The sequence below is a fragment of the Mustela nigripes genome, chromosome 12 (assembly GCF_022355385.1).
Source record: "Mustela nigripes isolate SB6536 chromosome 12, MUSNIG.SB6536, whole genome shotgun sequence".
Lineage (NCBI taxonomy): Eukaryota > Metazoa > Chordata > Mammalia > Carnivora > Mustelidae > Mustela > Mustela nigripes.
In genome coordinates, this window is record NC_081568.1 from 137,453,496 (window position 1) to 137,477,907 (window position 24,412).

General features: G+C 43.3%; 1 protein-coding gene across 5 annotated transcripts in view; it reads right to left on the minus strand.

Moving 5' to 3' along the window:
• Window positions 1-540: 540 nt before the first annotated feature.
• Window positions 541-24,412, minus strand: part of SNCAIP (synuclein alpha interacting protein) — a 157,109-nt gene continuing 133,237 nt past the window's right edge. For 3 of the 5 annotated variants that reach the window (XM_059418433.1, XM_059418432.1, XM_059418434.1), the window contains exons 7-12: window positions 24,164-24,289; window positions 20,661-20,830; window positions 15,073-15,159; window positions 13,451-14,519; window positions 12,087-12,157; window positions 541-1,613 (exon numbers count right to left, since the gene is read on the minus strand). In XM_059418433.1, coding sequence (XP_059274416.1) covers window positions 1,529-1,613; window positions 12,087-12,157; window positions 13,451-14,519; window positions 15,073-15,159; window positions 20,661-20,830; window positions 24,164-24,289 — 1,608 coding nt within the window. In that variant the 3' untranslated portion in view covers window positions 541-1,528. Of the gene's footprint in view, window positions 1,614-12,086; window positions 12,183-13,450; window positions 14,520-15,072; window positions 15,160-20,660; window positions 20,831-24,163; window positions 24,290-24,412 lie in introns of all 5 variants that reach the window. The other 2 variants (XM_059418435.1, XM_059418436.1) reach the window with 2 other exon arrangements.

Sequence of the window (24,412 nt, forward strand, 5' to 3'; positions counted from 1 at the left end):
ATGACAGAACTATTTGGTTGAATTCCTAGACATGTTGCTCTGTAGGTCGGAAGGAACTCACCTCCTAGATGTGCATGCAGGCCAGTCTTGCCCTTTTCCAGGTTGATTGAGGATGCAGTGTTTCTTCCCCAAGACCCATCCAGAAGTAGAGCCAACACAACTCAGGATCCCTGTGTACTAGTCCAGTGGGAATAATGAGCAAAGCTGGGCCAGAGCCAAGTCTGCTGTTTACAAGTTGTATTACTTTGGACGTAGGACTGAAAGCTTTCTGAACTTTAATTTGCTAAGCTATAAATTGGTTGTAGGAATATAACTATGTAAGTGTGACTGGTACCTAAAAGGTCCTTCTTCTATACCTCATTGCATCTTGTCAAGCCCAAGTTTGTCAGGCCAGGTTTGTTACCCATATATCTAAGATTACCTCCTAACTTAGTACCTTGGCCTCTTGTGTCAACCAAGATACAGAATGGCCCATATCTGATGGCTGGAACACTGCTTGTAACTGTGAATAACATATAGGGCTCCCTCCTACTGGGAAGCACACACTCAACTTCCAGACTAAAATTTGACAGGCCTCTTATGGGCCATGCCAACACTTTGAAAATAAAACTCTTGAAGTTGCAGCAGAAATATATTTTTACATGATAGGACGAAACCATCTGGAACTTACTGCTTACATGGACTGAAAGAGCTGTATCAACAATAGGGTTGTTATAAACTCAGGCTCCACACTGTCTCCTAAAGGGATTAGACAGGTCTCATAATGTGTTCTAGACAGAAAAAGTGACCCAAGCAGGGGCTGAATCCTTAGCTGTCATTAGTATTTTCCCATGTCAACGCTGGGATTTGAGAAGACAGAAGGAATTGACTTACTTTATATACTTGTCTGATCCTTTAGTACTTAATGAAAACTAGAATGTTTTATTTCACCCCTATGGGAAAATAGCTAAAACAGGCAGTTTGTTCCTGAAATAAAATATCAGCAATCAAAATACTCTCAAGGTCCCTTAGAAAGCAGAACATCACAGGCTTATTACAAAATAGGTGCCCCAAGCTTCTAGGTGCTGTTAACATTGTTTTATTTCCTTTATACAAAAAGTAGAAATGACAGAAAAAAAAAAAACAAACCACCCTTGACAGAAAACAATACCACTGACCTGGTCTCACTGAGGAGCTGAGCCCAAACTGCCCATTTTACTAGGAAAGTTCAGTCAACATTAGCAAACACTCATGCAACTGATGAAAGACAAGATGGGGCCAGTGGCTTGGTGGACATACCAATCCAATCTTAAAAAACATACATTGGCCCAATCATGCTTTTAAATGGCATCTCTTGAGAAACAAGTTATATATACAAATATCACCCCAAAATGTGTATTATATAGTCTACCACTATAAATTTAAGGCATCCTGATATTGTTCTTCTGCTGGTGAGGCATTTTTCTCATGATTCTATTTCCACAGTGGATAGTCCAGAAATTTCCAATAGTGTCCAAAGGGCAGCAATGAGAGAGAAGAAAAAAACGATTTACAAGAAGAGTTCTTTTGACTCTGGCTCAGCATTGTGCTTTATGCTGTAGGATTTCTTCATTTTTCTATTGATGTCATTATGCCTAAGCAGAAGAAAAACCATAAAGGCCAGAATTAGATAAAACTATGGTCAAGTTACAAGACAACACCACTAAAACAACTTACCAAAAATGGAAATTATCCTCATACAAACCACACTGAAGAACACTTTATTCTACTAGGCAAATTATTCTTTTCATATAAACCACTCTTTAAACAATAAAAAACTACAGTCATGTAATAACACACACTTGGCAAACACTTTTTAATTTGGTTCTGGAAGTTATTTCTCAATCATCCTGACTGGAATCCAGGCAAGATTCTAGTCAAGTGAATTTTATAAAATTCATGTCAAAGTCACGTCAAATCAAATAGTAAGTATAGTAATGCTGGTTGAGTGGAAATGAGATGTTTATATTTTATTGACATGGATTCATTGGTGACATCTTTAATGTCCAATAAGCTTGAGTCCTAATTATTCAAAGAAGATGCTTATTTGGTGGTGTGATTACGGCTGGAAGACAATGAGTAGGAAAGTCTAGGGAAAAAAGAAAAAAAGACCAGGAAAAAGTAATGCTGTTCTCCACCCCCACCCCACCCCACCCCCCATATTTGATACCTAGTAAGCCTATGGAAAGAAGTACAAGCTTAAGCCTTGAACAGTCATGCTTTGTAAGTGAATTTCCCTCTAGGTGGACACATTTGTTCACATTCTGGGTATAAAAATCTTCTGAGAGGAGTCACCTTCTGAAGGTGGGTGAGTCTACATATTAATAAATTCCTTCTTGTTGCTACATTAGACAAAAACAAAGTGTTTCCAGTAATGCTACTTGCTAACACGAGGACATATTTGGATGGGGAGCTTCAAGTGGAGTGTTATGGCCTCAAAATCATGCTTGCTTGCAAAGACTGTGTAGACTATTTTCAGTGTTCCAGGAAGTATTTGATCCTCATCAACACCTGAAAGTTCTAATTCTTACTTTATTTATTCCTCTGAATAGAAATTTATTAATTTTTTAAAAAGATTTTACTTTTAAGTAATCTCTACACCCAATGTGGGGCTCGAGCTTACAACCCTGAGATTAAGAGTTGCAAGCTTTACTGACCAAGCCAGCCAAGTGCCCTGAGTAGAACTTTAGAGATTGTCTATGGGCAATAAAGGGAAGAAAGGGAAAGAAAAACCTGATTGGTAAAAAGATGCTCTAAGGACTTCCAATTAAACATGGTGGATTAAACACACACATTCATCACCCCATTCTCACAAAACAACACTAAAAAAGGAAAGTAAAGAAATAAGAAAGGAATAAACCTAAACAAATAAGGGAAGTGAGAGGGGATGATAATACACAAAATACCAACACTATTTCAGAAACAGGAAGGTCGAAGGGCCTGTGGAGCTGATTCAGCTGAGCAGAAGATGCAGAAATCTAAGCCCATGGGCAGGGAACCCAGCAAACTGATCTATGCTGCAAGATGCAGAAACCAAAAGCACCATGTATTTCTGGAAGTGACAGTGGGTGCTGAATGGGTGCTAAAAATAGGAAGATTATTGGGAAAAAAATTTTTTAAAAGATTTTATTTATTTGACACAGAGAGAGATCACAAGTAGGCAGAGAGGCAGGCACAGAGAGAGAGGGAGAAGCAGGTTCCCCACTGAGCAGAGAGCCTGATGTGGGGCTCGATCCCAGGACCTGGAGATCATGACCTGAGCCAAAGGCAGAGGCTTAACCCACTGAGCCACCCAGGTACCCCAGATTATTGGAAAAATTTTTGGAAGTAGCAAGTCAGATCCCAGATTATCTCTCTGACCCAGTGTAGCTGGGTAACTGTCTCTTTCCCACTGTGAAAAAGACTGGAGGTTACAATTTGCAAGGTGCGAACCAGACAGAATTCAGCTAAAGGGGGCAGAACCCATGAGATTAAATGAAAGTCTCCCTAAGTGAGAATATGATTCTCAACCCATCTCCTATTAGTCTGACTCATGAATTTTTGGCACTCAGGCTATGGGCACTAGCAGGAGACTGGAGTTTCCTTAACTTGAGAAATGAACTGGCCAAGAGAACAGACTTACAAATACTAGTAGGGACTTTCCCAACAGAAGAGCCTAGTCCTCACCAGTTGATGTGAAGCAACACTGACCAGTCAACAAGCCTCACCCATTAAGTCAGAACCTCCACTCAGCTTTAGTGAATATAAATGAGTCAGAGATCATTAGATATTTGAGGAAAGTGCTACTATGAAAGACAGAACCAAAATCAACAGAAACGGAAGTCAAAGTGACTAGAGATAACATACGGAGCTAATGAGAGCTTTAAAATCTTTAACAAGGAAAGAAACACTGGGAAAATGTCTGTAATTCATACCATAAAGGGTTAGTCTTTCTAATATGCAATATAGAAAGAGCTGCTATAAGTCAAAAGAAGAAGAAGGCCGAAATCTCAATAAAATGAAGGATTAAAAATAGTACCTTCATACAGTAAAATAATACCAATGTAAATACCTTTTACTGCAAATACTTACTGCAATACTTTTTACTGCAAAAAGGAGGAAAAGAAAAAAACATATATATTTATATTTGTCTGTAAAATTCACATGTATAATGCTACAATAAGGAAACAGAGAAAACCAACAAGGTACTTTTAGAAATTAACACTATTATAGCAAAAATAAAAAATTAGAAGGTTGGAAGGTAGAGGTTAGTTCTTTCCTAAAAAAAATAAAAAAGCAAAAGTTCTTTCCTAAAAGAACAACAAAAGACAAAAGTATGGATAAAAATAGAAAACTAGTTAGCAAATCTGAGGATCGATTCAGTGTGCCCAACATTACAATAGTATGATTTCCAGAAAGAGTGAACAGAGAAATTGCAATGGACAAAAATTTCAAAGAAATTGTACAAAAAAATTTCCCAGAACTGAAACATATAGGCTTCCAGACTGAAAAGGCCTGCTGCGTGCCCACATGTCAGGAATGTTAATGGCATCATGACAAAGCATCAATAAATCAAAATACTGGGGATAAAGAGAAAATCACAATAGCTTCCAAGGGATTTGCAATTTGAGAAGAATGGAACTTTGCAACAGGCACACTGGAAGCAAGAGGAAAATGAAATGTGTTAGAGATTCTGAGGAGAAGTGTTTCCTACCTAGAATTCTATACCCAGCCAAATACATCTAACCCAGTATGAGGGCAAATTGAAGATGTTTTCAGACAGGCAAGGTCTCAACAAATTTAGCACCCATTCACCTCCCAAAGAAGGGAAGATGTGTTTACTAAAACATGAGCATAAACCCAAAATGGTAGAAGATGGATTCAGGAAACAGGGCTCTACACAGGAGAGAAGCAGAAGCAATTCCCAGAATAATGTATTGGGGGGCGGGGAACACCAGGAAGACAACTGTACAGCACTGCTAGATAACAGCAGTCCAGACTGGGGCAGGGGGACAGAGGTTGTCTCCACCAACAGACAAAATGAGAGACACCTAATCTGCCTGAATGTGCTAAAGGGAGGTTTCTGTCTCCCACAAAGTATTTAGAAAGGAATTATAAACTGAGAAGTCAAAATTATTTTCTGCCCCCCAAATGTAAGGTTATAATTATAATTAGAAAGAAAACACATTATGACATACTCCTGGGACCTAATGTGATTAATATTTATACAGCCATACTAATAAACAACACCAAATACTGACTTAACCCCAAAGAGAGATACAACTGTATTATTAATGGTGGGAAGAGGAAGGATGGGTGTGTGTGTGTGTTTGTGTGTGTTTGGGGGTAGGGGGCAGTGTTAGGTGCTAAAATAGAGCTAGATAAGTTTGATTATTTGTGGAGAATATAGATTCTTTGAATCCTGGCTCCATAATTCATTATCATCATTACTATACAAGCTAGGGTAAGATCATAATCTCTCTGTGCCTTGGCTTCCAATATGCAAAATTTGATAATAATAGTACCTAACACACTAGGTCATTATGAAGGTTAAAACAGTTATGATGCGTGTGGTGCCTGGAATATTCTTTCGTACTTGTAATTGCTTTATAAGTGTGAGCTATCATTTTATTCTATAGAATTATAGTAGAATGAACAGAGAGAATATCTAAAGTTAAATATCTGAATGAGCACGTGACTTAACAAGGCAGAATACTAGAAAATACTTGTGAAAGAAAGCAAAGTGATTGATTCAGAGGAGTGGGATTACAGAACAGGGTAGATTGGGCAGAGGAGAGCAAATTTTTGTTAGAACGCTAGCATTACTGTCTGTCTTTCTCTGTCTTTCTCTCTCTATATATATGAATGTGTGTGTGTGTATATATATATGTATATATATATGAACCTATAGCAGCTCAACAAAAATGTAAATGAAAAATCAATAAAAGCTAAAAAGAAGCGTTAGTTTGTAATTTAAGGATGATCTCATCATTTAGACACTACCAGAGTATTTCTACTTTAATATGAGGGGTGTCATGATCAAGAACATTAAAAAAGAACACTTTCTGCAGGACACAACCCAGCATGATAAGAGCCGAGTGTGTATTTGAGACATTTATTTGAATAATATCAGGATAATTCAGGCCTCCCCGAATCCTTCAATTTCCCCCCTAGTCCTGAATTACCAGTATTCAAAGGAACAGAATTGTTTGGGTAATTTCTGGCATGAATTATTCAGATAATTAGCTGTTCCTTGATTTCATTTTTGGATATGAAATCACATTCTCAGTGACCAAAATTGGGAAGAAGAAAAGGCTTAAATTTAAATAACAGTTTTGCAAGTAATCTAACTTGCTGATTCATCTAGGCACGGATTCCACATTTCCAAAACCCATCGTGACCAGATAGCAATTTACTTAGAGGATTAGTCTAAAAGGGTCTGCGGGCATGCATTACTCTTCCACTGATACCCAAAACAGGGAGACTTTGTTACTTTTGTGATCTCCTTCAGAACTACACTGAGAGCAAATCTCTAAATCCCATCTACTAAAAAATGGGATTCCAGCTAAAGAAGAAACAACTTGCCCTCCAAGTACCCACACGAAAAACTCACTGTAGGCAGGTGGGCCTATAATCGAAGGGCCTAGATATTAGATGGAGGACACCATCTTTCCTTGGGATGACAGGCTCAGTCCTTTTTATTTTGTTTCTGCTTTTACCTCTTCTTTCTTTTCTCTCTCTACTCTTTCTCACCAAATATTTATGAAGTCTCTAGCATGGGCCAGGCACCAAGCTGGACACTGGGGTTACAAATGGGGGTTGTGGGGAGGCTGTCAAGGGTCCCCACCCTCATGAAGCTCCTATGCGTTTCCTGGAGTTTACTGTGTTTTAGCTGTATAGTCTTTTAATTCTTCCTGGGTTCTGATCTCTTTTAGGAAGGCAGCATGTCTCATACTGGCACAATGAAATGCCGGGCTTAGAGGGAAAGACAGTGGTGCCGTTGAGTGCACTGGCAAACCAGGGATGTGGCATTTGGGAAGGTAATGCATCCGCTCGAGTCTCAGCGTGGGAAGGAAAATCCCACATGACTGTGGTTGGAGCAGGGATGCTTGGTGAAGGTACTGGAAGTTGTCTGGGTAAAGTCTCTAGCTGGTACTTTAAACCTCAAATGAATTGCTGCTTCTTGGAAACTCCAGCCTTCCTCTGAGCTTATAGACAGGACCTTCTCTTTTAATGTTCGGAGAAACCCCCGTGGTAACAGAGATGGTGTCTATAGGACACTAACAGGACGGTTTCCTCTGTGACATTTCATGGTTCACCCCAGGACCGTGGAGCGGAGGGAGGAAAAGAAGATGGAGGTGGGAGAAGGGAGTCATTTGTTCTTCAATTCTGTGATTGCATTCAAACCAGGATTCACATGCTGAAAGAACGCGTTTCTGGGGGGATGGTTTTGGTTTTGAAGGAAGGTCTTCTCTCTGGACCCTCCTACTTGTTCCTGGCTGTTGCACATGTTCATTTCCTGCCTTCCAAGGGCAGTGCTTGAAGACTGAACCTGGGATCTCAATTGCAATAGCTTTTTTCTGTGTCTCAGCTCCTCATATTTGGAGACTAAACTGTAATTGTCTTTCTGTGGCAGAACATGCTTTCTCCTTTTCCCGGTGGATATACGGCATGTATGAAGAAAAACTCCATTTGTGAATCAGGTTCTGGTCAACCTTGGGAACTCTAGTGGCTGTTATTAAGGGCTTGCGAAGTTGTGCTGAGACACTGGGAGGGTCTGATCATTTTAACTATTCCCCACAACATGAGTATTTCCCTCCACACACAAGATTCTGCTGTGCAACAGCCAAGGGTAATGCAAAACCATGGCCCATGCAAAGGAGAACCTGCTCTTGGGGAAATGTTCAAGACTGGGTTTTCCTCTCTCCTCTAAGTCATAGGGACAAAGCTCTAGTACAAAATATGGGTTTTTTTCCTGTGAAACTAGTATGAACCCTAAAGAGGCAGAGGTGAGCGTGGGAGGGATAAGAGTTGTACAGGGAACACACCGAAGCTGGGGACACATGGGGAGGAAAGGAGGGGAAGGAGACCAAGTGGGTTCTAGGGGGTTCGGGAGTAGAGGAAGTCACCTCAGGGAACTGATATCAGTTCCTGCTGATGGGCTGGCTCTAGGCCCCAGAGCTAGTATTTTAAAAATGAATATCCACTTCAGATCATGGCTTAGAAGTCGAAATTATAATTTTTGAGCAATAATGCCATTGTCTGTAATCACTAAATTCCCTTTTTGTATTAGCCCTTGAACCAACTTTTCTAAACTGTTACATTGAGAAGACTCTGTCTGCTCCTGGGGAGGTTTCTCTAGAACTAAGTCCTGGAAGTATCACACAGCCGTGACCAAGAAATAAGAGACGCATCCTTTCAAGAATTCTTAAAAAAGCATATGGATTAAAAATAGATACTTTAAGCTAAAAAAATTAAAGACAAGATTAGAATGTGGTTATTTTCTTATATCCAGAGAAATGACGGCAAGGATGCCTTTGTTCAGCAAGATCAGGGGCTAGTATTTTTGGTGCCAACTGGATTTTCCCATCATGAGTCTGGAAATGCTCATCAGTGGGGCTGAGGGCACTCACTGTACTTGGGAGACAGCTCTCAGCCAGGGCCTCACCTCTACTTTTCCAATGATTTCCCCATCTTTGTTCACTTTTTTTTGTTCAGTATCCTGACAGTAAGGACATAATGTGTGTTGTGTGCAAGCACTTGCATCTGTGTGTGTGTTGGAGTGGGTGGCACCCTCAACTCTGACCTCTTACTGGGCCTCACAGATGACCACTGCCACACCTCACGTCACATCAGGCCAAATATATGACTCTTGTTGAGGGGTTATTGAACAACCTTGACATCTACGCAAAATATCGGATACTGTAGCTCTTGGCTCTGGATGGATCATTTCCCAGGTGGCTGATTCCTTGGCAGTAAAACCCACACTCATAGTGTTTATCACTTCCTGTCTTCTGAAGCAGTCTGCGCTGGTGTTGGCAGGAGGACAAGGGTTTCAGGCCACAGTGGCACTGTGGTCACGGAGGGCGTGGCTAGGGGTCGCCAGGAGGCTGATGTCCTCTGTCTCTTGGTAGCTGGATGCAAAGCTCATGCCACATGTCCCAGGTCTCACTTAGACTTAAACTCTGGGAAATGAATGTCTTATTGGCGTTTTAAGACAATAATTGCAAACATCCCCTTGGGGTTGTGATAATTCAAAACCAACTCATCCTTGATAGGAAAAAGTAAAGATAAATCTGTTTGTTATAAACAAAGTCATCATCGTCTGTGTAAACACTCTGGGAAAGCTGTCCAGAGTAATGGAGTTGGATCTAATTTTAAAGGGCATTGAAAAGAAATTTAGATTCTGGGCTATCAAGCTGTGACCAATGTAGGAAAATAAATAGCAAACAGAACCCCCACCCAGAGGTGATGTTCTTTCAAATGTGTTTATTGCTCCTATCTTTCCCTTACCAGGAAAAAATAAACATTACTTAGGAACTAAAATGTGACTCTAGTGTATGCCTGCAACTAGGTGCTAGGGCCCCACTCTTTCTCCTGTGCTCATAGGGATAGGGCTATTTGATGGCATTAATTTTTGGAACCAACTCCAACCCAACGACTGCCATTGGTTTCCACAGTTACATAAGCCTGGAGAATCTCCATTACCCAAGAGGAGATGTTTAGCCTTCAAGCAAATTCTCGGGCCAGGATTTGAAGGCATCACTGAGGGAGGAACACGTGGGTTCCTTTCTACAATGTAACTTTCTGTGGGACGTTCCTTCAGTGGGTCCCGTGGACAATATGAAGCAAGTGCTACAGTCAGTTAGGTGTTTTTCATGCCCACGATCTCATGCTAGTGTTAATTTCTCAGAGGAATCTTCATTTCCACTATAGCTATCCACCCTTATTTTGTCTAAAGAGTGACCTTGGCCCCATTCTCTCTGCCTCTGTGTCATTTATGGGGGAATCCGAGAAGCCTCCCCTCTCCAGGGTGAGCCAACAAGGGACTTTTCTCTTTCTGTGGAACACACGAGAACCATGATAAATTAGAGGTTAATTTATAAAGGAGGGAGGGGAAGGGGTCTTCTGGTACCTGGAAGATTCTGTTCTTGTCCTTAAACAGAAATCACAGGATGCTTATTTAAATACACTGAATATTTTTATTTTCGGATTTCTGCTTATCACTGAACTCAAATTCTGTTAATATGAAAATCCAGTGACTCTGAGGCTCAAAACTGAGCCGTTAGAAGTATTGTTCCCTAAACTGAGTAGGAAAGGTTTAACCTAGAGTTAGATAGCTCTGTAGCCCCAAAGCCTCACTTGGTGCTCTGACTTTTGTAATTCTATTACAGAAGGTCATTCAGCTTTGTTCCATGGCTTATAAAAAGACAGGATGAAATATTTCTGGCAGGACAGTCTACCGTGATACTAACTGTCTTGTTTCTAGGTATTGTAGGAACCTTCGAGAGATGAGAGATGTTCTCCTTCTCCCTCCCCCAAGAGTTTGTCAAGTCTTTGTGCTGCCTTTCCTGAGGGTATTGCTGGTGATTTCTGTTTAAGGACAAGAACAGAATCTTCCAGGTACCAGAAGACACACCTGACCTCACCTAGGACTAAGAAGGGCATGGCGGTGGGGAGGTGGGTTGAGAGAAACAGAAGGTGCCTAATACCAATGTCTGGGAAGGGAATGGACATTTTTTTTTTCCCCTTTCTATTTCCTTCCTACCCCAAGCCCTGGGTTCACAAAACTGGTTGAGATTCCCTGCCCCAGGGTGGCCGGAAGCAGCCCAAACTCTGGCACTGTGTGAGCCTGACCCAAGCTGAATATTGGTGAACAGTAAATACCTAAGCTCCAAGATGCTTCCTTCAATGTACTGAATTAATGAGTCCCCTAGGGGCACTCCCAGAAATGCCAGAGATTTACTTCTCCTTTGGGCTGACCAGAGACCTGGAGCAGATTAAACTTGATTTAAAGGGTCAAAAACAACAACAACAAAAAGAGTGACATTTCTTGTGCCTTGGTATTCTGAACTAAAATTTATAAATTTATACTTACAATACACACACTCCGATTTGGGTGTGTTTGTCATTCTATAGAAACATGCACATTCATAAAAACACTGCAGAGGATTTTGGAAGGGTGCTGCAAGGCGTGCCGGGTTTTTCTTTTAACTTAATCATATCAAAGCAAGATTGAATGATTTAAAAGTGGCAACCTCCCTTAACATGAATTTGGGGGTTTCTTCTGACAGAAGCCAGTCACCCCATGCACCAAGTGCAGGAAGTCGCCCTCCACGACTCTCCTTTCACTGCTCTCTTTTCCTGCTTTGTTTGGGAGGTGGGGGGGGGGAGGGAGGAACGAAAGTCCGGATGCAGAAGGACTTTGCCCAGTGAAGCGCCCAAGCCCCCGGGGACCTGTGAAGATGAATCTTTTCTGTACACAGTCCATGCATTTTGAAGCGTAAATATTTTGTTTGGAAAAGCCCCGTGGTTTGTCTGGTGGGCACACCCAGACGGGCTGACGGCAGGGCACCGGGGTTCTGAGCGTTAAGCGAGAGCAGCTTCAGAATGGCAGGGCCTTGCTTCTCCCAAGCACAGTGATGAAAGGAGCTTTCAGTCTAGCATCAGCAATGAAATAAAACCTCAGCCCTCCTTCACAGCTCCGATTCTGATCAGAGATCGACTCCGTCCACCCGTGACAGGAAATTTAATTTCTATACTTACTGGGTACTTGAATCCATTAAAACAAAGACTGAAAGCCAAAGTCAACCGGGAGACTCAGCATGTTTGTAAGGTGAGTAGCTTCCTCTGCCCTCTGCGGCTGGAATGAAACCCCGCCACAATCGGGCCCTTGGTCCCTTTCTAAAGCCCCATTATAAGACTGGCTGCTTCTGTTGAGGGTTTGTGTTGCGGGGGAAGGGGTCATTTTCTTTGTCGGTATCAGTTCCTGCTAAGGGTGCTCAGGGACCGTGGTTTCAAAGGTCACGCTGCTGGAAGCCAAGGCATGGCCCCAGTGCGCGACGGACCCGCGAGCTAGCACCACGTACCGTGCGCGGTTATGCTGAGGCTCTTCGGTCAGCGTGTTAGAAGAAAGGGTGATGCAGCTGCCGTACATCTCCTGGAGAGGTGCAATTAAACATCATCTGAAACATGCAACAGAGCTCGGCACATGCATGTGTCCCAAACAACAGGAGGCATGCAGGAGGCAGATTAGTGGACAGAAGCTTTGTTCACACGTTCAGGAGCACAGGGAGCTGCTGAGGTCATCCGTTCCCTCCCGGTGACAGAACCCATTAAGTGACTTGGGAAAGTCTAATGTGAGCAAGGTAAGGCTGGCCAAGTGAAACCCAAAGGGGCTAGCGATTGGAGCACGTGGGGCAGCGGGTGGGGGGACTTTTCTAGATGAAATGCATACAACACGGAAGTCCCTTACGACAAAGAATTCACGTTGGAATTCAATGTGTAGTTAAAATGGGCGTTCAATTAATGAGAGTGATATTAACAGAAACTCGATTTCAGAATTGCAAAAAGAATCTGGACAGGTCTTAAACCTCAGCGTCAGGAGGTTTCTCCTTATGGCTCATAATCAATTATCCACATTGGAACTCTCTAGATTGGGGGGATATTTGGGGTCCTTCCATTCCTTAGAGGTTCACCTTCTGGGATGCCATACCATTTTTGGGGGGATGGCACCGCATGCACAGAGCACAGAGCAACATTTATCGCTGATAAAAATGTTCCTAGCTCTTCACTGATTTTTAAAGTGCATGCCTTTCTAGGAAATACAATTACAAAACGTAGTTCATGGCACACTCGGCCATGCCTCAGGTACTGAGTGCTTTAGATGGCTCCGGCATTATCCTGATCAACGCTCAGGGGGGGTTGTGTCATAAAATGCCAATGCAGAGGGTCCCTGCGGGTGTATTCATGTTAAAGGTCATCCCAGAGTTGAGCAGTTAAGTCTTTAGAAATAGAGTATCTCTTTACATGCTCTTCCACTGGGTTTGACTAGCGAGTCAGATAAGCAGAGCAAACGCTTCCCGAGGAAGACCAAGTGCCAAGGAAGGGCCTGATTTCACACCACCTGGTGGTCTGATCATGTAGAAATGCCTCCCAGGTTAGGACTCCTAACACTCAGGGGTCACACTATTTTGGGCAACTGGAGGATCAGCATATCATGTCCTGTGGTGTATTTGATCTTTCTCTCTTAGAGCATTTTCTAAAGGAAGAGCCAAGGGCCTAGACTCTAATATGCCATATCTCATTAGAAAACACATGGATGCGGCGTTCCGTGCATCTCTTGGGAATTTTTCTGGGGATTCCCTCATGGTGGCAAGGGTCACCCATCTTAGCGTGAGGAACAGCATAGTGAATTCAAAGGCAAAAAAGAGAGTCTCCAAATAGAACTCACCGCCTTATTCTTTCCTTTGCTAGCAGAGTTCACGGGATTTCCCTTGGCATCTGTTGTCTTCCTGCCAAGTGAGGTTAAGGGCAGCGTGGACGTCTTCAGCTGGTTGGCTGCCTGGTAGTTATTATTATTGTTTTGGTTGCCGCTGAGTGTCTCCATGATAGACCGGAAGGTTCCAAAAGGCCTTTTCAGTTGGTCCCCCGATTCACTACTCATGGAGGCCCTCTGGAGGGTCCTGCCTTTATCTCTCTCCTTTTCTCCATTTAGCTCAAGGCTACTTTGTTCCATCTGTACCACAGGCTCCTCAAAGGTAACTCTGAGTTTCAAGTTCTGGGAGGTCCGGCGCTTGGAAGATGGAGACTTGAGGGCACTCTTGGGGCTCATAGCCATTTTCTGGGCAACAGTGCTGTCAGGGCTAGGCTGAGTGGGGTCTCCAGATGGCTGGCTTGGGGGAGTGGTCCCTGAGCCGGGACATTGGGATTCCAAGTCAGGTTCGCTGCTCTCTGAGGTGGGGGATGGGCTATGGCCATCCAGAGATTTGGAGGCCTTGATGCCAAAAGGAAACCTACGTCCTGATGTCAAGGTGTGTTTCTTTATCATCAGGTGTAAGCTTTCTGCGCTGTCCACACTCTCCATACCTCCCACGATGGGCTGCGGCCGGGGCCTGTCCGCCTTCCTTACAGGTGTGCTCTTGGGGTCCTCAGAGGTATTGGAATCGGTGTCGGACTCACTCAGGGACCGCTGCATCAGCTGCCTCAGCCGAGCTAACTTCAGTTCCCTCTTCTCCACAGGGATCTTCTTGGAGTTTCTAGAGGAAGCCTGGGAATCTTGGAATTCCAAGGACAGCTTTTCCTGGGTGCAGACGCTCTCTGAGATATCCTTTCCCAGTAACTGGCGTAGGATTTTGTCAGAATCTTCGTCTTTTGCTTTGACCCTGGCCCGGCTGGATGCTGACAGGCTTCCGAGAACCTGAATCCCCTCTTGGACTCCAGGTTTGCTTTTGGCTACAGACTCATCATCTGCATCTGGAGATTTCCACTGGGACCTTCTGGAAGCCGGGGAGGATGGTGAACTGAAAGATGATGAAGAACATATGAGGGGATTTCCTCTCACTGATTTCCTTCACTGCCATGAATGACTTACAACAAATCAATAGGACTGGAATAAGGATAATCCCTTAAGGTCCACACAAACCAATCTCCAGAGTGGCAACTACGACCAGAGTATAGTAGTGCCTCATACCTAATGCCATGATGATATATTTATCTACTGCTCTACTGTTTATACATCCATTTGGCACTAATTTCCTCCATTGTTCTCATCTTCAACAACCTTACGAACCTACGTATTCATGTTCCCATTTTAAAAGATGAAGAAATAGAGTCTGGAAGAGTACGTGACTTGCTTATAATCAGGGAATGAAGAAATGTCACAGCCAGAGATGAACCCAGGTTTTCTGACTTTAGATCCAGAGCTTTTTTCCCCTGTAAGCTGTCAATTTTATTCCTCTTTATAAAAATAAAATATTGTTGTCTTCTTTAAAGATATCTTTTCTAAAAGTCCAAAAGAAGGCTCAGAGATTAAAGATAACTAAGCACACTAACCACCCATGTTCCTAGTATTACCTGGGTGAAGAAAGGAGTGACTCTGATTTCTGGGCTTCTAGAAGTTGCTGGAGCTGGTTTTGCAATGTGACGCGTTCCATTGTCTGTCTAGGAAAAACAAATGGAGCCGTGTGAGCTCTTGATACATGGCCACTACTATAAATGAGTACTTATAAACTTTTTCGTGATTATTTGCAATAAATTGCAACAAATCCCGAAGCCTCACACATGTGCGTATTTTTCATTTTGCAGTGCAGGTATTTTCCCAAGGATACTATCAAGTACCCAAAAGGAGGCTTTTTATTCAAATTAGAAAAAACTGGAAGTAACCTAAATGCTCATCAACAAGACTAAGTGAATAATTTAGTTATTTCCATAAGGGCAACTACTAAAATTGAGAATATATTTCAGTATCTATGACATAGAAAATGTTTCCCTAATATATGTGTATATATAAAGTACACACACACACAAAGTATAAAAGTATGTACATAAAGTAAAAAAGAAAGTTACAAAACACTGTCGTGTAATACCATTTTTAAGAAATCTCTCTATATAACATATATAAATATATTACTTATAATGTATATGCTTATATATATTATTTACTCTTTCTGAATTGTTTAAATCTTTAAAGTAATTGAATTAATTTAGTGATCAGAAAAGAGCAAAATAAAACAACACAACTATTTCCATATTGGTCTTTTCCTACATGAAGAGGAACATGATATGGCAACATGCATTTTATTCTGGAAATAAGAGCATATGAATGAGAACGTGTTTTAAATTTAGGAAAATCAGTTAAAAGCCATAGGTTACAGAAACTGCAATCTGTTTAGAAAGCATACTACTTGAGAACTTGAGAAAAATAAACCCAACTGATTCTGACTCCCAAAAAAGAGCACTATTTACTAAACTCTAGTGTTAGTGTGGTGACCTCCCCACTCCCTGTGAGATGTCTATTACATTCTAATCCCTAGAAGGTGGGACTATGTTACCTTTTGTGGCAAAAGGGAATTAGCGTTGAGACAGAATCAAGATTATTTATAGGCTGACAGGTAAACAGGGAGATTATCCTGGACTATTATTAAGGGTTATCTAATCTAGTCACGAATCTTTAACAGCAAGGAGGAGGTAGAAGATGAGGTCAGAGCCACTGAAAGTGTAAAGACTTGATCTGTGGTTGCTGGCTCTGACCATGAAGGAAGGGGTCATGAGTCAAGGAATGCAGTGACCTCTAGGGACTGGCAATGACCCTTTGCTGCCAGCCAGCAAAAAAGGGGACCTCGGTCCTACAATCACAAGGAACTGATTCTGCAACCAGACCCATCCTAGAGCCTCCAGAAAGGAATGTGGCCTGTGGACACCTCGATTTTAATCTGGAGACCCATTCTGGTCTTTGGACCTGTAGAGCTGTAAGATGATTTGTGTTGTTTTAAGCCATTAGGTGTATTGTGATTTGTTACGGGAACAGAAAACTAATACAATTAGCATAAAAAATGGTAGTCCCTCTCATGAACCAGAACATGGAACTAAATGAATGAGCTGCAAGTGTTTTATGTGGGTTTTTTGTTTTTGTTTTTGAGAAAGAAAGAGTGCAAGCACATACACACAAGCAGGTGAGGTGGGGTAGGGGCAGAGGGAGAGAGAATCTTAAGCAGGTTCCGTGCCCAGTGAAAGCCCAAAAATGGGCTTGATGTCATGACTCTGAAATTATAACCTGAGCCTAAACCAAGAGTTGGACACCACTGAGCCACCCAGGTTCCCCGAGTTCTAAGTGTTCTTAAAATGACTGCTTGACCTTAGATCCAAGCTTGAGAAAGCCCAGTGCTCTCCTTGCCAAGTGTCACTGCACATATTCAACAGCCATTGGCCACCTAAATCTAATTCTGTGAGATCAGACTGGGATGACACCCTTCCAACTCCCCAAGCATCCTGTTTTTCAGACATGGCTAGTCTTAGTCCTAACATTTCATCCCTAAGATAAGAAACATCTATAATTTCAATTTGCCTCATTCATTCTGTGACTCACCTACTTTTCCCTAAAGGTCAGATAATAAATATTTTAGGCTTGTGAGTCATACGGTCTGTGTCAAAACTACTCAACTCTGCTTTTCTAGCATGAGATCAACACTACATAGTAAGTAAATGAATGTGTATGTGGCTGGGTTCCAATAAAACTTTACTTACAAAAACAGACAGTGGGCTGGATTTGGCCCGTAGTCTACAGTTGGTTAACCCTTAGTCTAAAGAAAGAAAAAAAAACAAAAGTACCTAAGAACATTCTACTTTCCCCACTTTGCAAGCTGGTATTGCAAGTCAAGTTTTTTAAGAACAATAGCAAGGGGCTAAAGTGGACGGAGCAAGATTACGGTCTACTCTTAGAGGATTTGTTAGGTGTCAAAGTGAATTATGGTATAGTTAAGAAAACTATTTGGGGGTGATTGGGTTGACTGATGGTTGAAATTCCAGGTATGAATGGGAAAAAAAAAAAAGAGGACTCTACTCTCTAGATTCTAAAGAAGCCCTCAGCAAGGACTGCCCAGTTTTAAATACATAATCATGTGAAATATTAATATATAAAAGTTTATGAAACATGAGAACATATATGGACATATGCTATGCTGGGACCATTGTGAACCAAGCCACAACAGCTGGGAAGTTAAAATGGCAGAAATCTATTGTCTCACAGTTCTAGAGGCTGCAAATCTGAGTCCGAGGGTTTGGCAGTGCTGGTGTCCTCTGAGGGCTGAGATGGAGGCTGTTCCCTGATTCTCTTCTTGTTTCTGATGGTTTGCTGGAGATCTTTGGCTTGTAGATTCATCACTGACAACTGACCTCATGCTCACATGATGTTCTCCCTGTGTGTGTCTGCCTCCATAGCTAAATTCCTCCCCCTTTTTTTCAAAGATTGATTGATTGATTGATTGATTTGAGAGAGAGTGAGAGAGATCACAGAGTGAGAGGGAGAGGGACAAGAAGACTTGCAGCTGAGCGGAGAGCCTGACATGGGGCTCAATCCTAGAACCCTGAGATCATGATTTGAGTCAAAGGCAGATGCTTCAGTGATACAGCACCCCCATGCATCCCTAAATTTCCCCTTTGCATGACAATGCCAGTGATACTGGATTTGGGCACACCCTCATGACCTCATTTTAACTTGACTCCTTCTGTAAAGACCCCATCTCCGAATAAGCGGATATTCTGAGGTACGAGGGATTAGGACTCTACCCTATTTTTTCAGGGTCAGGGGGGATGGCATAATTCAACCTGTAATATCTAGGCTTGTACATCAGGATTTCTAACAGAGCTGAAGGTTGTCACTTTTTAAATAGCAATTACATTTATTCACTGCAAAGAGTTAGTAAAGATATTCTGGTAGGAAAAGGCACTCCGGACCGTCTCCAACTCAGAATTTTGGACTGGAAAAACTCATGGTTCTCATCCCTCCTCCTGCACTTTTTGGCGCTGATGGGGGTGGGGGAGCCCTGGAGCCTAAAAAGCACAGGCTATGGTGGCCATACTCAGTGGACTTCACTGTTAACTTCTAGTTCTGCCCATCTCACTGAGGCATACAGTAAGTAAAAGACCGGGGTCTGCAGCCTAACCTCTCATATTTTATCTTGTCACTGGCCTAACCGTAACTGTCTGCAGCATTCAGCCTCGGAGACAACAGAAGAGCTGTTATCTATTAGTGTACATGTGCATTTTATTCTGGGCCCATCAACAGAGAGGACAGCCAAGACCCTGACCTTGAAGAGTTCACCAGTAAAGAGTTATAGCTCATGAACAGCTCACAGATTCCACGATACAGGGCTGAGGAGAATGTTTTGAGATCTTTCCTCTGAGTATGAATCTTAGGGGAAAAGAAACAAAACCATTCTATTGGACTGTTTTAAAGTTCCTCTGAATGGATATGTCCATACACTTCCCGGTGGGGAGGGATGTTTCTACAACATTTCTGGAAGGGTATTAGGCAATATCTATGCACAGTTTAAATACATATGCCCTGTGTTTTAGCAATTCGCGTTCTAGGAACTTAACCTTAGAACTACTTACACATGCACGTAAAAATATATGTACGAGTATGATTGCTATGGAAAGGCAACTTACTGAGTTGTGAGTTTGTATCTGCCCTTCAGTTGCTCTAAGTCCTTGGAGCTCATTTAATGCACCTGCCCCAGGGGGAGTTTTGTGTTTTATTTAATATTTAATATTTAATTAATTTTTAATTTTTAAACCTTATTTGTATCTAGTAAAATCCTAACCAGCTCATTAAAGTGCATATTCTAGTAGGGGAAGGGTCGGGGTGGGGACAGAGACTTGGCCTCTGGGGCAAGAGGACGGAAGTAGACAGAGGAAGGTTTGTCCCAGCTTAGAGAAGAGCCGGAGGGTGTAGGGACTTGTCATACTGCTGTATGATCAGAGAAGGCCCCCCACCATCACAGGTCTCTTTTCAAGAGGAAAAAGAGTATTTTTACTTTTATTTTTAAATTTTTAAAGATTCTGTTTATTTACTCGAGAGAGAGAGAGAGAGAGCATGAGAGAGATCATGAGCAGGGGAGAGGGGTAGAGGGAGAAGCGGACTCCTGGGATCATGACCTGAGCTGAAGGCAGACACTTAACTGACTGAGCCACCCAGGTGCCCAATAAAGAATATATTTTAAAATAATTTAAAACACTCACTATTTTGCCTCTAAAGTCTAATTTTTGGGGTGTATTCTCATAATCTGTCTACATGACTTGGAATACCGACTGGCATCGCTGGTGAATCCCTCCTCATCATGGCAACTGTACTTTGGCTGGTATGTTTGCCAAGGGCTGACCTTAGAGCTCCCAGAAGGTGTCAGCTCCTTGATTCTTTGAACTCCTAGTGACCTGCCTGATGGCTTCTCCTCTGTCCCCCTGTTGTCAGGCGTATCATAACAACCTCCCAGAAATGCTCCCTGACCTCTCTGTAGGCAACGGCTACCAGTTTGATAATCTCATCAAGAACAGAATGGACTCCGTCGAGACCAAGACAGAACATCACGCTGACCAAATGCTATTTTACATCCCGAGGACTCATGAATCATGAATTTACTGGTGATGGTTGTTGGATGATTTCCCCCAATATACATTTTTCATTAGAAAACCTGGGAAACTGGCCCATGCCTTCCCCCCCACCCTTTCTCTCAGGCTTCTTATGATTTCCTAGAATGTAAAGGACAGAAGTTTGGGGAGGATGCATGTGTGTGCTTAAGTCATGGGGCCATGAGCTGTGCACATGGAGAGAGACTGTCTCATTCAACTCAGAGTCCACACACATGCAACAGACCTACTAATTGCAGCCAGCCTGGGAGGAGCTGGCTGTGAGGGGCAGAGCCGTCTCACTCCCCACTCACAGTGTGTGCTCAGCACTTTCTTCTTGGGGGACCAGCCTATTCCCATTGCATGGATGCTGCCTGGCAGGACTTGGGATGAAAGAGGAAGACAAGACAGGCAGAAGGCTAGGGATTCTCTAGACAACTGGCATGAGGGCAGCTCACCAGGGCAGCAGGCTCAAATTCAAACCTTAGCCCGGTGAGGACCAGCCCACTCAGTTCACAGGGAAAGGATGGGCCACTTACTCCTTCAGCTGTTTGGTTAGCTTCACCACCTGAGACGCCAGCGACATGCAGGTCTCCACCACCACCAGGTATCGGGAGCACAGCGTGTGCCCATGGCGCTCGGCACTCTGGGATGGCTTTTCCCCTGCGTGGTTCTGCATGGTGACATTTGCTCCATATTCAACCAATGTCTGTGGGAACATGCAGAGGCATGGGATTGTTATGAGACCTCCCCAGCAACCTTTTGTACGGATGGGAAGAGAAAGGTGAGTGGAACATTTCCAGCCAGTCCAATACCAGTTACCAGAACCCATGGCAGGGTGTGGAAGGGGGCAAATGGTATCACCACATACAGAAGAAAGCCTCTGGGGAGCTTGTAGGAGTTGGTATCAGATACCTGCCTCAGAGCCCACACACATGCAACAGACCCCACACACATGCAACAGACCCCGTCCTACCAATGGCACCCAGCCTGGGGGGAGCTGGCTGTGAGGGGCAGAGCCGGCTGCTGTCCTGAGAGGGCTGTCTCCCCAGCAGGCAGTGGCTAGGTGGGCTGATTTGTCCCTTTCAGTAGGTGGGCCCATAAAGTTGGGGACAGCTGTGAGAAGACAGTGGGATGGATTTTGTTTACCTGTTCCTATTTGCTCGGAAAGCTTATGTAGTCTGTCGCTGAGCCCACCCCGCCAGTAATAAAAAAAGAACTTTAGAGAAATGACCTGTAGGGGCTGTGGGGGGAGGAGCCTGCACTCCCACCATATGTCTGGCAAGGATATGACCCAGGAATTGAGGAGACATCGTAGAAGGGGGCTTGGGGTGAGCTTGCTATCACCCAACTACGGAAGGAGAGGGTTCTCCAGCAGCAAGAGTAGTGGGTGTGACAGGTGGAGGGGACTGTGTGGGAGGAGGAGGATGTGAAGCCAGGGTGAGAGTTCCCAGGTCAGGTATCAGAGGGGAGGCTCCAGAGAGCTCCCTAAAGACCTCACCCATTATCACACCAGCAGAGAGTCAGCACAGAAGCCTGCCACAGAGGACATTAGTGGCCCACCACAGTGAGCCAGAGAAGCCATGACAGCTTTCACAGACCGTGCCATGACCTTTGCCAGGTAAGCAAAGAGGCAGGTAACTTTTCTCCCCACCCTCCTCCTTGTCTCCAACACTGTGCCCAGCAGAGGGAAGGGAAACGGGGCTCAGGTGAGGTGTACAAAGCCAGTCATGCCTCCGTCCTCAGGCTGTGTCCTTTGAACCCTGAGTCTAATCTGGGTTGGAGAGGAGAACACTTTGATTCCGAAGTAACACCGAGATTTTAAACTGGTTTAGAGTAAATGTTAAGTCACAAGTAAGCAGAAAGCTATGGAATCTGGCCAAGGCATCGTTAAAAGAAGAGAGACTTAATGGACCATGGCTGACATCATTAATTAAAAAAAAAAATCAAAATTCTTTTCTAGTTATACTGTGGTGACATGAGATGCCACAAAAAGCTGTTATATTATTAATCAGCTACCACAATCTAACAAATCCTTTGACACTATCAAGATGAGACCGACCTCTGGGTTTATATTAGTAAAAGGTACTGTTGCTCCCAAAATTAACCCTTGAGATTTTTAAATTCCTAGATTTTGCTCAAACTCAGAAGTCACAAGGGGCTTCATCTCCTTCTGGTTTATAGCCACTCACCATGTAAGTCCAAGTTACTCCTTATGGGAGTGGCACTGCAGATCACTTCAGCCCAGAGCTCCCAGGGCCTCCCCAGAATGTCTCTGTCAACACTCACTCCCTTGACTCTGGCCTCTGCCATCTTCCTCCCAGAGTTTCCTAGACTCGGTCTCTGCCTCCCCTCAAAAGGGCCCTTGGTCGCCTCCTGTTCTGCCCTCAGTCTCTCCGTGTCTGTCCTTTTTTAAAAAATCTCACACCCAGCGGATAGACCCGCTTCCAAGATCATCCAAGTTTCCACAGGCACTGTATCGACTGCCAAAAACATCATTTGTGTTAAGTGGAGAGATGAATGGCCCAAAAGCACAGACAGCCTCTCTTCGCATATAAAAGGAAAATAACCGAAATCTCAAACAGAATTAGTGCTATCAGCTGGTTTTCTTTGGCTTTCAGTCACTTATTAGCTGATTAAAAAAAAAGAGTTTAAGACTATTAAATATTAGAGTGTTTTGTTAAATGGAAAAAAATTGAAGTTTTCGGTTATGTTCAATTATTTTTCCTCCACAAAAAGTCACGCTACTTCTTTCATCTTTTGTAGATCCTGGTAACAATTTAAATTTCTCTTTTCTCTCAGCCCTGAGTTCTCATCACTGCTTTTACAACATCGTGCCTTAAATGAAAAGATGCACACGTTGCCAGCATTAGTGGGGAAATTTCCAGAAACGTGGAATATTTCCTATCAACTTCGTTCTCCAAAGGGCAGACGCTCTAGGGAGCGTTCTGCTATTACCTCTGCTTTTTGCTTTTATTAGTCTCTTGCCTTCCATGCCTGCAGCTTTTCCAGATCCTCTCCAGTCTCTTCTACCTTTCTAAGCAACCGGTTCTCACTGCCCGATTTTCTTTTTTGGATACAATCTACTTTGCACATAGTAGGATATCAGTAAACCCCTGTTAAATCAGCACGCTGCGTTGCAATAAAAGAAATACCATATAATAAGGCAACAAGAGATGCTGTTTTCTTAGAGTTGCTGTATACACATAGCTTATTCTGAACTGCATGAACTCCATGAGATAAATCAAATTCCAGGCCAAATCTAAACAAACTTCATTTCTGATGTATATAGCCTTTCCTTCCCTCACACGGTCACACTCCTCTTGCTCCCCCTCCTTCTCATTGGTCACCTTCCCTCTTTGCTCTGTCACTTAGGGCCTTAACATTTTTTGAAGTCAAGGGATCTACCTGGTTTTTATAGTCACATGTGCCTCAAACTCCTGAGGACCCTCAATGGGCTTTCAGGCACATGCTATTATGATGGCAGCACTGGATTTGGCTCGGCTTCGTGCACCAAAGCAGCCCCTGGCAGGCAGGGGCTGAACCTCCTCCACCCTTCCGTGGCTCCCCGTCCCTACCCTCTTGCACACACAGACTATGGTAACACCTGTGAGGCAAGTAGGCATAAAGGGGGAGGCCACCTGAGGCTGTTGGGTGGAGAGGCTGGCCACCCTGCCTAGCCTGCCCATGGAATGAGGGGAGCAATGGTAATATCTGAGGCCTCCCTGTTTTTAGTTCTGGGGCTTTCTGAAGGCATTCGAGAAGCTCCACCCTACCCCACAGAAAGGGGGAAATCACAGCCCTCCATCTCTGATCTCTTTTGACATACTGCAACACTCAACAGGAAACCCATAGGGCTCTTTAGGTTGATGTTTCTGTGAGTTTCTGGAAAAATGAACCTATCAGTGTAATTCCTTATGATCTACTACAACAGAAAAAGCTGACTTAATCCACACATGTCTTCCAGTAAACAATATTTCTGTGTTTTAGTTTCATGACTTGATAAACTCATTTGTCTCCTCAAAGCAACTGGCCCATGTACCTGGATGCACCCAAGGAAGCCATGCTGGGAGGCTACGTGGACGGCGCTGTTACCATCTTGGTCCACTTCATCCAGGGAGATGCCCTGTTCTTGCATAAACTGAAGAAGCCAAAGAAGAATTTTTTCCTGCAAACACAAAGACAGTGGCAATTAATGGACTATCATGCAGCAAGTCTGAAATAAACTCAGAGGAAAACAAAACTCTGACGTGGGAAGCTTGCATAGAACCAGGTTTATCTTAATAGCAGA